This window comes from Oncorhynchus tshawytscha, linkage group LG30 (assembly GCF_018296145.1).
Source record: "Oncorhynchus tshawytscha isolate Ot180627B linkage group LG30, Otsh_v2.0, whole genome shotgun sequence".
NCBI classification, from domain to species: Eukaryota; Metazoa; Chordata; class Actinopteri; order Salmoniformes; family Salmonidae; genus Oncorhynchus; species Oncorhynchus tshawytscha.
Window position 1 is genome coordinate 12,514,472 of NC_056458.1, and position 14,003 is coordinate 12,528,474.

Genomic DNA, 14,003 nt, shown 5'->3' on the forward strand with positions numbered 1-14,003 from the left:
TTCTTCAGCAGGGACAGGGAAGATGGTTACAATTGATGGGAAGATGGATGGGAGCCAAATACAGGACCATTCTGGAAGAAAACCTGATGGAGTCTGCAAAAGACCTGAGACTGGGACAGAGATTTGTCTTCCAACAAGACAATGATTCAAAACATAAAGCAAAATCTACAATGGAATGGTTCAAAAATAAACATTTCCAGGTGTTAGAATGGCCAAGTCAAAGTCCAGACCTGAATCCAATCGAGAATCTGTGGAAAGAACTGAAATCTGCTGTTCACAAATGCTCTCCATCCAACCTCACTGAGCTCGAGCTGTTTTGCAAGGAGGAATGGGAAAAAATTTCAGTCTCTCGATGTGCAAAACTGATAGACATACCCCAAGCGACTTACAGCTGTAATCGCAGCAAAAGGTGGCGCTACAAAGTATTAACTTAAGGGGGCTGAAAAATTTTGCACGCCCAATTTTTCAGTTTTTGATTTGTTAAAAAAGTTTGAAATATCCAATAAATGTCGTTCCACTTCATGATTGTGTCCCACTTGTTGTTGATTCTTCACAAAAAAATACAGTTTTATATCTTTATGTTTGAAGCCTGAAATGTGTCAAAAGGTCGCAAAGTTCAAAGGGGCCGAATACTTTCGCAAGGCACTGTATAACTGTGTGTCGTCCGTATAGCAGTGAAAGTTGACATTGTGTTTCCGAATGACATCACCAAGAGATAGAATATATAGTGAAAACAATAGTTGTCCTAGCTTAGTAGAACACCCTTCCCCAGCTTAGACAAGGCTTAGACTCTAGGGGGTTGAGTGAGGAACAACTGATTCGTAGAAAGTTTATACTATACCAGGTTATACTTGAAGGACCTGTTTTAAACATGGACTCATTTCAACCTATTCCGTCTCCATTGTGAGTCTGCGTTGAGATAAATTGCCCCAAATAACAACAAGGCCTATTTATAATCAAAATTACAACAATCATGTCAGGCAGACATACAGACTGCTTTAACGGTTTCACTCAGTAACATGATGGAGGAAAAAGTTACTGATCAAGCAGACAGACAATGTATTGCAGACTGTCTGTAATTCGCCCAATTGGCGTTAGATCTGATCTTACCACATCTCTGGCAGCTCTGGGTAAATCGTAATGGTCAAGGCTACACATTTACTGGGGACACAGGAGCCTTTGACCAGCCAAACTGTGGTGCATCAGCCAGGTGATGGTCCAAAGTACAGTTCAGCTTCTGTATAATGAGTAGGACAGTCAGGTGTGGGTGGGGATCCAGTTGCAAAAGGGAAATCTCCTGTACCATGTCCCAACTCCCTCATTTTATTTCAATGGGAATCTATAGCTGCTCATTAGGTGCAACAACAACAGTTTTTAATCATTGGGGGACAACTATTGAGATAATGAGAGTCTATTTAACAAAAATAATCCACCCTACATTACAGCTTGATTTGTTATTTTAAAGGGAAAAGAAACACATATTGCCTGTTGTTCTGAAGTAAAAGTAAAAGTTGTTCAAAATATATATTGTAAAGTAAAGTACAGATAACCCCAAAAAACGACTTAAGTAGTAGTTTAAAGTATTTTTTACTTCAGTACTTTACGCCACTGCTAAATGGTGTGTATGTTGTTATGCAATGTCTTGTACTTGGTATGGTTCCTGGTACGTTACACATCATACCCTGTGTTTTTTATTTTCTTTTTGTTAAATCAGAAAAGTCTGGAAACTACTGTATGACCAGAAATGACTCTGCCAGCCTGCCAGGGAGGATAGGTTTGTACAGATCAGGCCATACTGGACCAAACACGTGGGATGGTAGAAATGTTTTCTTATTGGGCACACCTCCTCCCAGTCAATTCCAGCTTTGGCTCTTTCTGCCCGCCTCGGATATTTTCGGGCAATCCGATTGGCCCGCTACTGCAACACAGCCAAGGTCAGAGGTGAATGGCCAAACGTAACCCATCTTCGCGTCATACCACTCCCTACTGTCAAATGCACCTCTTGTAAGTCACATTAGCTCATCATAATGTGTTTTTTGTCATCACCGGTTGGAAAGACATGTCTGAAACCAACGTGAATTAAATAAGTCACCACCAATCCTTTGGGATCAACGACTCAGGATTGCTTGTCGGTTTATTTCTCACGGTGAGTACTGAGTCTTAACCGTTAGCTTGCTAGCATAGCTAGGTGATGAGCTAATTAGCTACACTGACTGTATGTTACAGTAACGTTAGCAGACCGGTATCTTGCTAGCTAGCTGCCCGACACCTCGCATGCTGTTGTAATAACTTAGCCAACGTTAACAAGATACCGGTCTGTCTTTCTAGCTAACTACCTAGATAGCCAGAAACTACGTGTGAAACCTCCCTGCTCATTCACATCGACTAGGGTTGTATTGAGACTAACGAGTGTTTTTTGATTTATATGATTATGGTTAGCCATAACGCGACACAACACTACTAGTATGATTTGATTTAACTTGCCTGTTCGACATATTCGACATTGGATTCCCATCCATAAGATAAACCAGTTTTGGACCAGGGTGCGGGGCGACACTTGTTTCCTATCATTATCATTAGAGCCTATCATTATCATGTGGGGTACGTCTATGTTCAGTGCTGTTCTCTTACGTTATGTCTGCATTGTTGGGCTTGTTTTTCAGGTCCAGCAAGCAGCTAAAACTAATGCTGGCAAGGTGTGTCTGTCTTGTTCTGGTTTCTCTGCTCGTGCACAGTTGTAGTTTAAGAAAATTATACCCTCGCAAAGACTAGCAAACATCGATGCAGACCATGCCTTTCAAACCAGTGGTTTTGGATTGGAGTTTGTTGTAACTGTATGTGTGTGTATGTATAAATAAACAAATATATATTACAGTCACAGTAAGCATTTTATTTAAGGAGGATGGGGAGGTAATGCCCTCTGTACCATTCTTTTGCAATGTCTTGCAATATGAATGCAGGGTCAACATCATTTTTGTGCAACTCCTCTCACTGATGCAATCTGACAAACAGCAGCCAATGCCAGGACGGCCTGGTGTCATCACGCTGTGGCCCTGACTTACTTGAGGACTCGGCTCTATCTCCAGCTTTATAAATACTTGTGGTTTTGACTCTCCTCATTCACTCCTTTCCCTCCACAGTGTTCGCAGCCTGCCAACGTGGTGACGGTCCAGCTATGGCACAGCAGGACGCGCCTGCCAATAAGGCTGCTGCCCCGAACCTTGCTGCGCTGCACTCAAACTTCATCATCGGCTCTGTGTCGGAGGAAAACTCTGAGGATGAGATCCTGGGAAAGCCAGACCTGACGCTGGGACTGGAGGAGAAGGAGCGCTCCATATCCCCCACTTCTAGCCTCAGCTCAGAGAACAGCACCTATGAGATGGGCTTCGACCACATCGACGGCCCCCACATGAGGTCAGAACCTGGGCTTTTCTCTCTGGTTTGTGTTCCCTGTGCCTCTGTTTGTGTTGTGTATCCAGGCATGGCATCCACATAGAGGTGTTTAATCATAGCATCTATACTGAGGTTACCAGTATCTCAATGCATTATACAAAATGGTACTGCACAGTTTTTATTGACTAATCAATCTGGCTCCAGTTGTATGGGATGGAGAAACCTCCAATACAGATATCAGATGAGTCTGGAGGGGAGTATTCTGGAATGGCAGCAGCAGGAGAACACTGGGTTCAGTGATCTCCCCCTGGTGGGCCTCCCTCGCTTCTCTGCTGTGGGTGGTGTGTGTGAAAAACGTGGCCAGGCCAGCTTCACACCATGCCTGCTTGCTATAGAGGAGCTGTGTGTTCTGGATGGACTGCCCTCTCTGCTGCTGTCTCATTGCCAACAACCTCAGCTTTGATCCCTGAGCTCTCCCTGGAGCCTGTCCTCACCAGCTCTCCTTTGTATTCGGTGGCTCTTTTTACAGCCACTGGGACGAGGCTCTAGAGAATGGACATTGTGAATGCAGATGTGTGGCGATACATAGGACTTGATTTGTATGAATAACTGGCAGATATGGTGCTGGCCAGAAGAATATGTCAACATTTGTACACATACAGTAGGCTCAGGCTATTCATTTAGAATGGTGTTCAGATTTGTTTCTCAGTCTTTCTTGTTTGCGAACTCTGTGTTTCGCGTGTAGACTATTCTAGTGAGTTTTGGTTCAACTATATGCCTGCCACAGGTCTGGGCTGTTGTTGGAATTGAATAGTTGTAACAGACTGACGTGAGAGTCAGGACTACTACAGTCAGTCTAGCAGTAGGGCTTTCGTGTTGTGGTGGGCCAGGACACTGACGAAGAAGTAAATATCTGTCTCCCAATTCCACTCGCGCTGCTGTTCACCTGTCAGCTATGTCTTTCCACACACACTTTCCAAAGCCATGATTGGAAAATAGCTGTGTACAGTACACACTCTTATATTCACTTATGGGGCGATCATTCAGTGGCATGATAGAAAAAACTCACATTCCAATAGTTGAGTATAACCAAACATCATGCTCAGGTATTTACCTCCAGTCTATATGGGATTATCTGAGGTTGCAGGCTGTTACGATGTGCCTTTCTGGCAGAGATAGAGGGGAAGGTTTTTCTTGATCCTCTTTTAGCACCTCACATTTTAAGTGATTAGTTTCACAGCTCTCTACAGCTGACCTGTCCTGTGTGCTTGAGTATGTGATGGGGAGTGTGAGGGTTGATGATGAAACCGGAATTACTGGCAGAGGCAGAGCCCACAGCTCTCTCCCATAGGACAAGGGGGAGCACAGGTGATGGGAAGTACCGTTCTCTGGGAGCTTCATTCTCTGGGGCTTCATTCGGAGGCTTCTGTCTGTGTCTCTGTAGCATGCCATCTTGATGCAACAGTGCAGTGTCAGGCCACAGCAGCCGGCCGAACACACACTAAGGGGCTCTGTCCCTGACACACCCTTCTGGGTGACTGGATCCATCCTCCCACTGGCTCTCTCTGAGGGTGGAACCTAGTTTAGGTGCCCTATTTTTTTTTCCCCTGAGGAAACACTTGCAGGTTGCCCTAGCCTGTTAATAACATGTCAGGAACGAGCTCATCCTGCGACTGGTTGGTGATGGTGTGCTGTTCCTTTTTTTACTCGTGGAAGGTCTAAATATGTACAGTTCAGAAAAATGAGAGAACATTTAATCTTCTCCCCAGGGCAGATGCCTACTCAGAGACAAGGACATTGATTTCAAGTATTATTTTTTTACTGTAGGTAGAGTAGACTGTTTACATCAAATCAAATCAAATCAAATTTATTTATATAGCCCTTCGTACATCAGCTGATATCTCAAAGTGCTGTACAGAAACCCAGCCTAAAACCCCAAACAGCAAGCAATGCAGGTGTAGAAGCACGGTGGCTAGGAAAAACTCCCTAGAAAGGCCAAAACCTAGGAAGAAACCTAGAGAGGAACCAGGCTATGTGGGGTGGCCAGTCCTCTTCTGGCTGTGCCGGGTGGAGATTATAACAGAACATGGCCAAGATGTTCAAATGTTCATAAATGACCAGCATGGTCGAATAATAATAAGGCAGAACAGTCAGGTGGATAGGTACATTGATCCATGATGGTTCTCTCCCTTGATGTGACCATTAGAGCACCAGTTTTAGTAAGCAGTTATGTTTTGAGGAGGAAAATGTTCTGCCCTGGCAGTCTAATCAGTCTAATCTAATCACAGTAGCTCTCTTATCATCGCAGCTTTGTTATTTTTTTGTGTTAGGTTGCACCTACCCAACATTTTCCAGGTATTGGCTTGTCTTGTGTTACTAAACGTATCCAGAGTATTTTCAGATTTCTTTATCAACGAATGCAGCAACAAGTAGTGTAAATGTAAAATGCACATAAAATCAACAGTGTAATATTTGGATTCAGTCTTGTCAGGAGAACTGTTGTGTACTCAACTTTGGTCTAATCATTTTGCCATTATCCAGGCTGTATCACAACCGGCTGTGATTGGGAGTCCCATAGGGCGGCGCACAATTGGCCCAGTGCCGCCCGGGTTAGGGTTTGGACGGGGTAGGCAGTCCATTGTAAATAAGAATTTGTTCTCAACTGACTTGCCTAGTTAAATAAAGGTTAAATAAAAAATGTATACAATTATCTCAACTGTTCCCTTTCAATTTCTACTGTGGTTTTTATATTTCCTCTGTAAGAAACATTTAAATGTAGCCCTATCCATTTAGGCCAATTCCCAGGAGTGTGAAGGGTCAAAAGACAGCTGAAAGCTCAGTCAGCCTACAAGGTCGACAAAGATCTCGTTTGGTGTTTTTCCTGGCCGAGGAAGGCTTACGCTTAAATTAGACTTGGTGTAAAAAGACGCTGCCACAGCGCTCCACGCACTTGCTGATGGCACGGCTGGTGTACCATCTCTGATGGATCACAGTGACTGTTTCACCAGCGCTGGGCTTGAGTAGAGGTCGACCGACTATGATTTTTCAATGCCGATACCGATTATTGGAGGACCAAAAGAGCCGTTGCCGATTAATCGGCCAATTCATTTTATTTGTAATAATGACAATTACAACTACTGAATGAACACTTATTTTAACTTAATATAATACATCAATTTAGCCTCAAATAAATAATGAAAAATGTTAAATTTGGTTTAAATAATGCGAAAACAAAGTATTGGAGAAGAAAGTAAAAGTGCAATATGTGCTATGTAAGAAAGCTAATGTTTAAGTTCCTTGCTCAGAACATGAGAGATATGAAAGTTGGTGATTCCTTTTAACATGAGACTTCAATATTCCAAGGTAAGAGGTTTTAGGTTGTAGTTAATATAGTATTTATAGGACTATTTGTATTTCATATTCCTTTGACTATTGGATGTTCTTATAGGCACTATAGTATTGCCAGTGTAACAGTGTAACAGCTTCCGTCCCTTTCCTCCCCCCTACCTGGGCTCGAACCAGGAACACATCGACAACAGCCACACTCGAAGCATCGTTACCCATCGCTCCACAAAAGCCGCGGCCCTTGCAGAGCAAGGGGAATAATTACTCCAAGTCTCAGAGCGAGTTACGTTTGAAACGCTATTAGCGCACACCCAGCTAACTAGCTAGCCATTTCACATCGGTTACACCAGCCATTAGGCTGATAAGCTTGAAGTTATAAACTGCACTGTGCTTGCGAAGAGCTGGTGGAAAAACGCACGAAAGTGCTGTTTGAATGAATGATTACGAGCCTGCTGCTGCTCAGTCAGACTGCTCTATCAAATCAGACTTAATTATGACATAATAACACACAGAAATACGAGCCTTTGTTCATTAATATGGTCGAATCCGGAAACTATCATTTCAGGGGGAAAAAAACATTTATTTCAGTGAAATACGGAACCGTTCGGTATTTTATCTAACGGGTGGCATCCCTAAGTCTAAATATTCTTGTTACATTGCACAACCTTCAATGCACAAACTGTTGCATATACCCTGACTCTGCGTGCAATGAACGCAAGAGAAATGACACAATTTCACCTGGTTAATATTTCCTGCTAACCTGGATTAGTAGTTATTAGTGATTATGATTGATTGATTATTTTTTAAGTTTAATGCTAGCTAGGAACTTACCTTGGCTTCTACTGCATTCGCGTAACAGGCGGGCTCCTCGTGGAGTACAATGGTTAGAGCTTTGGACTAGTTAACTGTAAGGGTGCAAGATTGGATTCCCTGAGCTGACAAGGTGAAAATCTGTCGTTCTGCCCCTGAACAAGGCAGTTAACCCACTGTTCCTAGGCCGTTTGAAAATAAGAATGTGTTCTTAACTGACTTGCCTAGTTAAATAAAGGTATATATATATATATATATAACGGAAATCAACGCCCAAAAATACCTATTTGTTATGAAAACTTGAAATGGGCCCTAATTAATCGGCCATTCCGATTAATCGGTCGACCTCTAGTCTTGAGCAACGTGTGCGCTCTGCTTACACTACGTGTCAAGTGTAGTTTGGGCCGTTAACCTTATGCTTGTTGTGTATGTTGACTGTAGCATGAACTTTCACGTCTTCTTATATTAGAAGTTATTATGGATGAATGTAAAATAATATGTTGATGACATGCTGGGGGATCGTGAACCGCCCCCCACCAACCTTACACTACGGTGTTCTCTTCATGCTGAAGTAATTTCAGTTGTTCACACAGACCGAGCATGTCTGGGCTGCACCTGGTCAAGCAGGGCCGAGACCGGCGTCGCATCGACCTGCAGAGAGATTTCACCGTGGCCTCCCCCGCTGAGTTTGTTACCCGCTTTGGTGGGAATAAGGTCATCGAGAAGGTAAGGCCAGGGCTTCTTTAGCTTCTAGGGCCTGGTTTTACCATATTTGACATGCAGTCATTTCAGAGGCTAGTCCCCTGCTCACATCTCTTCCCATCTCAGGTCCTCATTGCCAACAACGGCATCGCAGCGGTCAAATGCATGCGCTCCATCCGCCGCTGGGCTTACGAGATGTTTCGCAACGAGCGCGCCATCCGCTTTGTCGTCATGGTAACCCCTGAGGACCTGAAGGCCAACGCAGGTGAGCTTTACATTACGGTATCACCCCAACATTTAGCAGCGGAGTAACCGTTGTCTCTCTATTCTCTACCCAGCCTCTCTAACTCTGCTTAGTGACCCAGAGAGAAACAGGACAAAGCTCCAGCCAGTCTGATGTGTTTAAACAAGCAAACCCACTTAGGCTTCCAAGAGTAGACCAGAGCAGGATGTCTGTTGGTTTAAACCTGCACTGCACTGAACAGGCAACTCTGACCTAGTTCAGCAGAAAGGGCTTTGTCTGATTGTGTAGAAAATAATGTCTTTCTCCAAATGCTATCATGTGTAAATGGTTTGACACTGGTGGTGATGTTTTAGACGATAGCAAGCTAATATTTAGAGACGAAAGATGAGATGAAATGTTTGACTGTTATACATGCTGTTTTATGGGCAGCGCAGAGCTAAACGGTTTTCACCCCACTATCTTCTACAGAGTACATAAAGATGGCCGACCACTATGTGCCTGTGCCAGGAGGGACCAATAACAACAACTATGCCAACGTGGAGCTCATTCTGGACATTGCCAAGCGTATACCTGTGCAGGTACTCCTAAACATCCATTTATTTAGGCCTAGAGTAGACTTTCTTCTAAATAGTGATTGAACTCTCTTGTATAACCTTTATTTGAACTGGTTGTGTTTGTAATGATTTCTCCAGGCTGTATGGGCTGGGTGGGGTCACGCCTCAGAGAATCCCAAACTGCCAGAGCTGCTCATGAAGAATGGCATTGCCTTCATGGGTAAGACTGTGTTTCCTACCATCTCCTCTCCACTGAGTCTTCCAGCTACACACAGAGCCACGGATACTGCTTTTAGCCCTTCTGTCCTGTAAGATGATGTGTTCTGTGCCTACTTCCAGGTCCTCCTAGCCAGGCCATGTGGGCACTAGGGGACAAGATCGCTTCATCCATCGTGGCTCAGACAGCTGGCATCCCAACCCTGCCCTGGAGTGGAGCAGGTATGTCTGTACCGTTGAATTCACTGGATGGCTCTGAAGTAAGTGTGTTGTCCGAGACTGAACCCATTGTGTGTGTGTGTGTGTGTGTGTGTGTGTGTGTGTGTGTGTGTCTCAGGGCTAACAGTAGAGTGGTCAGAGAGTGACCAGAAGAAGAGGATCATCAACGTTCCCCCTGATCTGTATGAGCTGGGCTGCATCCATGATGTGGAGGCAGGACTGAAGGCTGCGGAGGTGGTGGGCTACCCCGTGATGGTGAAGGCCTCCGAGGGAGGTGGAGGAAAGGGCATCCGCAAAGTCAACTGTGCTGATGACTTCCCCAACCTCTTCAGACAGGTGAGGTCCAGTCTAATTCCAGTATCACTATATGGTTATGATGGGCTGAAAGACATGTTCAGTATGATTTTGATTCTGAATAACCCATCGTGCTCCCTTCTCCTTGGCTCCCCAGGTCCAGACAGAGGTTCCGGGCTCACCCATCTTCGTGATGCAGCTGGCCAAACACGCTCGTCACCTGGAGGTCCAACTCCTGGCCGACCAGTACGGCAACGCCATCTCCCTGTTCGGCAGGGACTGCTCCGTACAGCGGCGACACCAGAAGATCATAGAGGAGGCGCCCGCCACCATCTCCACCTCAGACGTGTTTGAGGACATGGAGAGGGTATGTCACAATTTGTGTTATTGGATGGAGACATTACCATTGAGAGGAGCCATGTCAATGTGTTGAAATTTGAGAGGGACTGTGGCCAGATGGACTCGTTGCTCTGTGGTTAAGTTGCCGGGTTGTGACTGTGTGTCTGTTCTTCACTCCTCAGTGTGCGGTGAAGCTGGCTAAGATGGTGGGCTACGTCAGTGCTGGCACAGTGGAGTATCTCTACAGCCAAGATGGCAGCTTCTACTTCCTAGAACTCAACCCTCGTCTGCAGGTGGAGCACCCCTGCACTGAGATGGTGGCCGACGTCAACCTGCCTGCTGCACAGCTGCAGGTCAGTTTCAGCAACAGTGTGTGTCCAGCTCCTATTCAGTCTGTGTCGTACGTCTCTGTTGTGTAGGTACACCTCACTGCTCTCGACAGTTAGTTTCATCCCGGGCCTCTGTCTCCATGGTAACTGGTTAGGTTGGAGTGAGCTAATGTACAGAAACATGAAAAATCAACCCCTCCCTCCTCCTCCTCACCACCACCCCTCTGGGGGTGTTCCAGACACCTCCGGCATCAGTCGTGGTGGTGGGTCACGTGTCACTCAGCAGTATGTTGGTCAGTGGTGGGTCACGTGTCCACTCAGCACTATGTAGGTCAGTGGTGGGCGTTCAAGCTGAAGGACAGACCAACAGAGCTGCTGCTGAAGATGGCAGTTGTATGTCTGTGCTGTAGGGGAGGGATATACTCTGTCTGTCCACCTATCTCCACGTTGACACTGTCTAATCTCACTGGGCAGGAAGGGGCAGACGGACAACAGTGGGATACAACAAGCTGTGATTCCTCTCAGTGAGATAAACAAAGGTTTCTCAAAAGCATCTTAAAGGCCCAGTGCAGTCAAAAATGTGATTTCCTGTGTTTTTATATATATTTCACTGAGGTTTGAATAATATTGTGAAAATTATGATAATGCCCTTTTTTGGGGCTCCCGAGTGGTGCAGCGGTCTAAGGCACTGCATCTCAATGCTAGAGGTGTCACTACAGACCCTGGTTCGATTCCAGGCTGTGATTGGGTGTCCCATAGGGCGGCGCACAATTGGCCCTGCATCATCCGGGTTAGGGTTTGGCCGGGGTGGGCTGTCATTGTAAAATATAATTTGTTCTTAACTGACTTGCCTGGTTAAATAAAATAAAAATTGTATAAGAGCTGTTTTGAAATTTGAGGCAGTTTTAGTAGGATGGAGTTTTGGCCTGCCTGGTGATAACACCAGGTGGTTGATTAGTTAATAGAGCACTAAGAAAGAGTTCCAAACCTCACTGCCAATAACAGCTAGCTAAATTCATTCTTGAGAAATTGCTCTTTGCTAAGAAGCTAATTTAGTTTAGACCATTTTAATTGAAAACAATCACAGTAAGGTACTTAATTGTCACCCATAAATGATTTGATATTGAGATAAAAACGGCTGCATTGGCCCTTTTTTAAAGGCTAAGTTTGTTAGAACCTTCGTAGGAGCGTTGTTAAATCTCAGAGCTCTTTCCCAAAACCATCGTCACTAAAGTTTACCAACTGCCTCAGACCACTCGTAGAAAAGCTAAGTGCGTCGATAGTTTTGTAATCATTTTTTTTTTGCGTCACTTTGTACAAAGATCTCCGCTGAACATAGACAGAAAAACATCTGTAACCGCTGATAACTTCAGAACAAAGTTGACTACGAGTACAAAGTTGCTCCACGATAAATGCCACTGTCTTTGCAGTTGTTACAAACAAACGAGGATGAAAAGGTGCTTCGAATGAACCGAGTACAGTATAGGCTACATGGGCCTACGTACACTAAAACATTAAGAACACCTGCTCTTTCCATGACAGACTGACCGACAGGGATGCTGTTGAATCCAGGTGAAGTCTATGATCCCTTATTGATGTCACTTGTTAAATCCACTTCAATCAGTGTAGATGAGGGGGAGGAAACAGGTTAAATAATGATTTTTAAGCCTTGAGACAATTGAGACATGGATTGTGTCTGTGTGCCATTCAGAGGGTGAGTGGGCAAGACAAAAGGTTTAAGGGTCTTTGAACAGGGTATAGTAGTAGGTGCCAGGCGCACCGGTTTGTGTCAAGAACAGCAACACTGCTGGGTTTTTCACGCTCAACAGTTTCCCATGTGTATCAAGAATGGTCCACGCCCCAAAGGGACATCCAGCCAGCGTGACACAACTGTGGGAAACATTGGAGTCAACATGGGCCAGCATTCCTGTGAAACGCTTTCAACACCTTGTAGAGTTCCCATGCGTCAACGAATTGTGGCTGTTCTGAGTGGGGAAAAATGGTGGTGCAACTCAATATCAGGAAGGTGTTCTTAATGTTTTGTACACTCAGTGTATTTAAATCATATTGAAATCAATTTCATGTCCAATCATCAATTGAGTTATATTATGCTACTTTCAGTTTATTCTTTTTTTGCCTCGATCTATTTAATGATTTGTAACAACGTCTGCAATGATGTGACATCTGTGGTTTAGGGTATTATTACTGGGTAAACATAATAAGCCGCCTCCGACTATTTGTAGCCATCGGTGGTAATATCTCTATAGGAGCTGATTCATCGTCAGTATCGACACAGGGTTTAACGACACACCTAGCAAACGTTCTCTCTGCGTGGTGTTCTGGGGAAAGCATGTCACAACTTCTGCCTTAGGAACGATGATGCATCATTAAAACACTCTTAAGCCTAAGTTCCATCGCTGTCGGGAAACTGGGCCCTGGCCAGGAAGAAGAGAGAGTTAATAACCGGGTTCTATGTGAGAGAGAGATATCATTCAAGACCCAATGTTTTTCTGTAGTCAGCCAATTAAAAACCTAGCAGCCATTTTTATTCTTTAGATTTTTTTTTTAGCGGGTGGATCAGCTTTAATATTGCAGATTGTAGCTTCCATCAATGTAATTGTCTGCATCATTTCCCATCCCCATATATTTTTGGGTAAATATACATTACCAAGAGTGCGCAATGCTGTCATCAAAAGGGTGGCTATTTGAAGAATCTCAAATATGAAATATATTTTGATTTGTTTAACACTTTTTTTTTTGGTTACTACATGATTCCATATGTGTTATTTCATGGTTTTGATGTCTTCACTATTATTCTACAATGTAGAAAATAATAACAAGATTCAACAACTGAGACATATTTAACAAGTTCCACAGACATGTGACTAACAGAAATGGAATAATGTGTCCCTGAGCAAAGGGGGGCCAAAATCAAAAGTAACAGTCAGTATCTGGTGTGGCCCCAGCTGCATTAAGTACTGCAATGCATCTCCTCCTCGTGGACTGCATCATATTTGTCAGTTCTTGCTGTGAGATGTTACCCCACTCTTCCACCAAGGCACCTGCAAGTTTCTGGACATTTCTCGGGGGAACGGCCGTAGCCCTCACCCTCCGATCCAACAGGTCCCAGACATGCTCAATGGGATTGAGATCCGGGCTATTCGCTGGCCATGACAAAACACTGACATTCCTGTCTTGCAGGAAATCACGCACAGAAGGAGCAGTATTGCTGGTGGCATTGTCATGCTGGAGGGTCATGTCAGGATGAGCCTGCAGGAAGGGTACCACATGAGGGAGGAGGATGTCTTCCCTGTAATACACAGCGTTGAGATTGCCTGCAATGACAACAAGCTCAGTCCGATGATGCTGTGACACACCGCACCAGACCATGACGGACCCTCCACCTCCAAATCGATCCCGCTCCAGAGAACAGGCCTCGGTGTAATGCTCATTCCTTTGACGTTAAACGCGAATCTGACCATCACCCCTGGTGAGACACAACCACAACTCGTCAGTGAAGAGCACTTTTTGCCAGTCCTGTCTGGTCCAGCGGTGGTG

At 44.6% G+C, this 14,003-nt stretch overlaps 1 protein-coding gene across 11 annotated transcripts in view; it reads left to right on the plus strand.

The window, feature by feature from the left end:
* The first annotated feature begins 1,948 nt into the window (after positions 1-1,948).
* The window catches only part of LOC112250283 (acetyl-CoA carboxylase), a 45,921-nt gene continuing 33,866 nt past the window's right edge, over positions 1,949-14,003 (plus strand). For 6 of the 11 annotated variants that reach the window (XM_042309378.1, XM_042309381.1, XM_042309382.1 and 3 more), the window contains exons 1-10: positions 1,949-2,146; positions 3,141-3,414; positions 8,121-8,274; positions 8,377-8,515; positions 8,963-9,072; positions 9,187-9,268; positions 9,388-9,486; positions 9,602-9,819; positions 9,935-10,144; positions 10,299-10,469. In XM_042309378.1, the coding sequence (XP_042165312.1) occupies positions 3,176-3,414; positions 8,121-8,274; positions 8,377-8,515; positions 8,963-9,072; positions 9,187-9,268; positions 9,388-9,486; positions 9,602-9,819; positions 9,935-10,144; positions 10,299-10,469 (1,422 nt within the window). In that variant the 5' untranslated portion in view covers positions 1,949-2,146; positions 3,141-3,175. The remainder of the gene's footprint in view (positions 2,147-3,140; positions 3,415-8,120; positions 8,275-8,376; positions 8,516-8,962; positions 9,073-9,186; positions 9,269-9,387; positions 9,487-9,601; positions 9,820-9,934; positions 10,145-10,298; positions 10,470-14,003) is intronic. The other 5 variants (XM_042309380.1, XM_024420312.2, XM_042309386.1 and 2 more) reach the window with 2 other exon arrangements.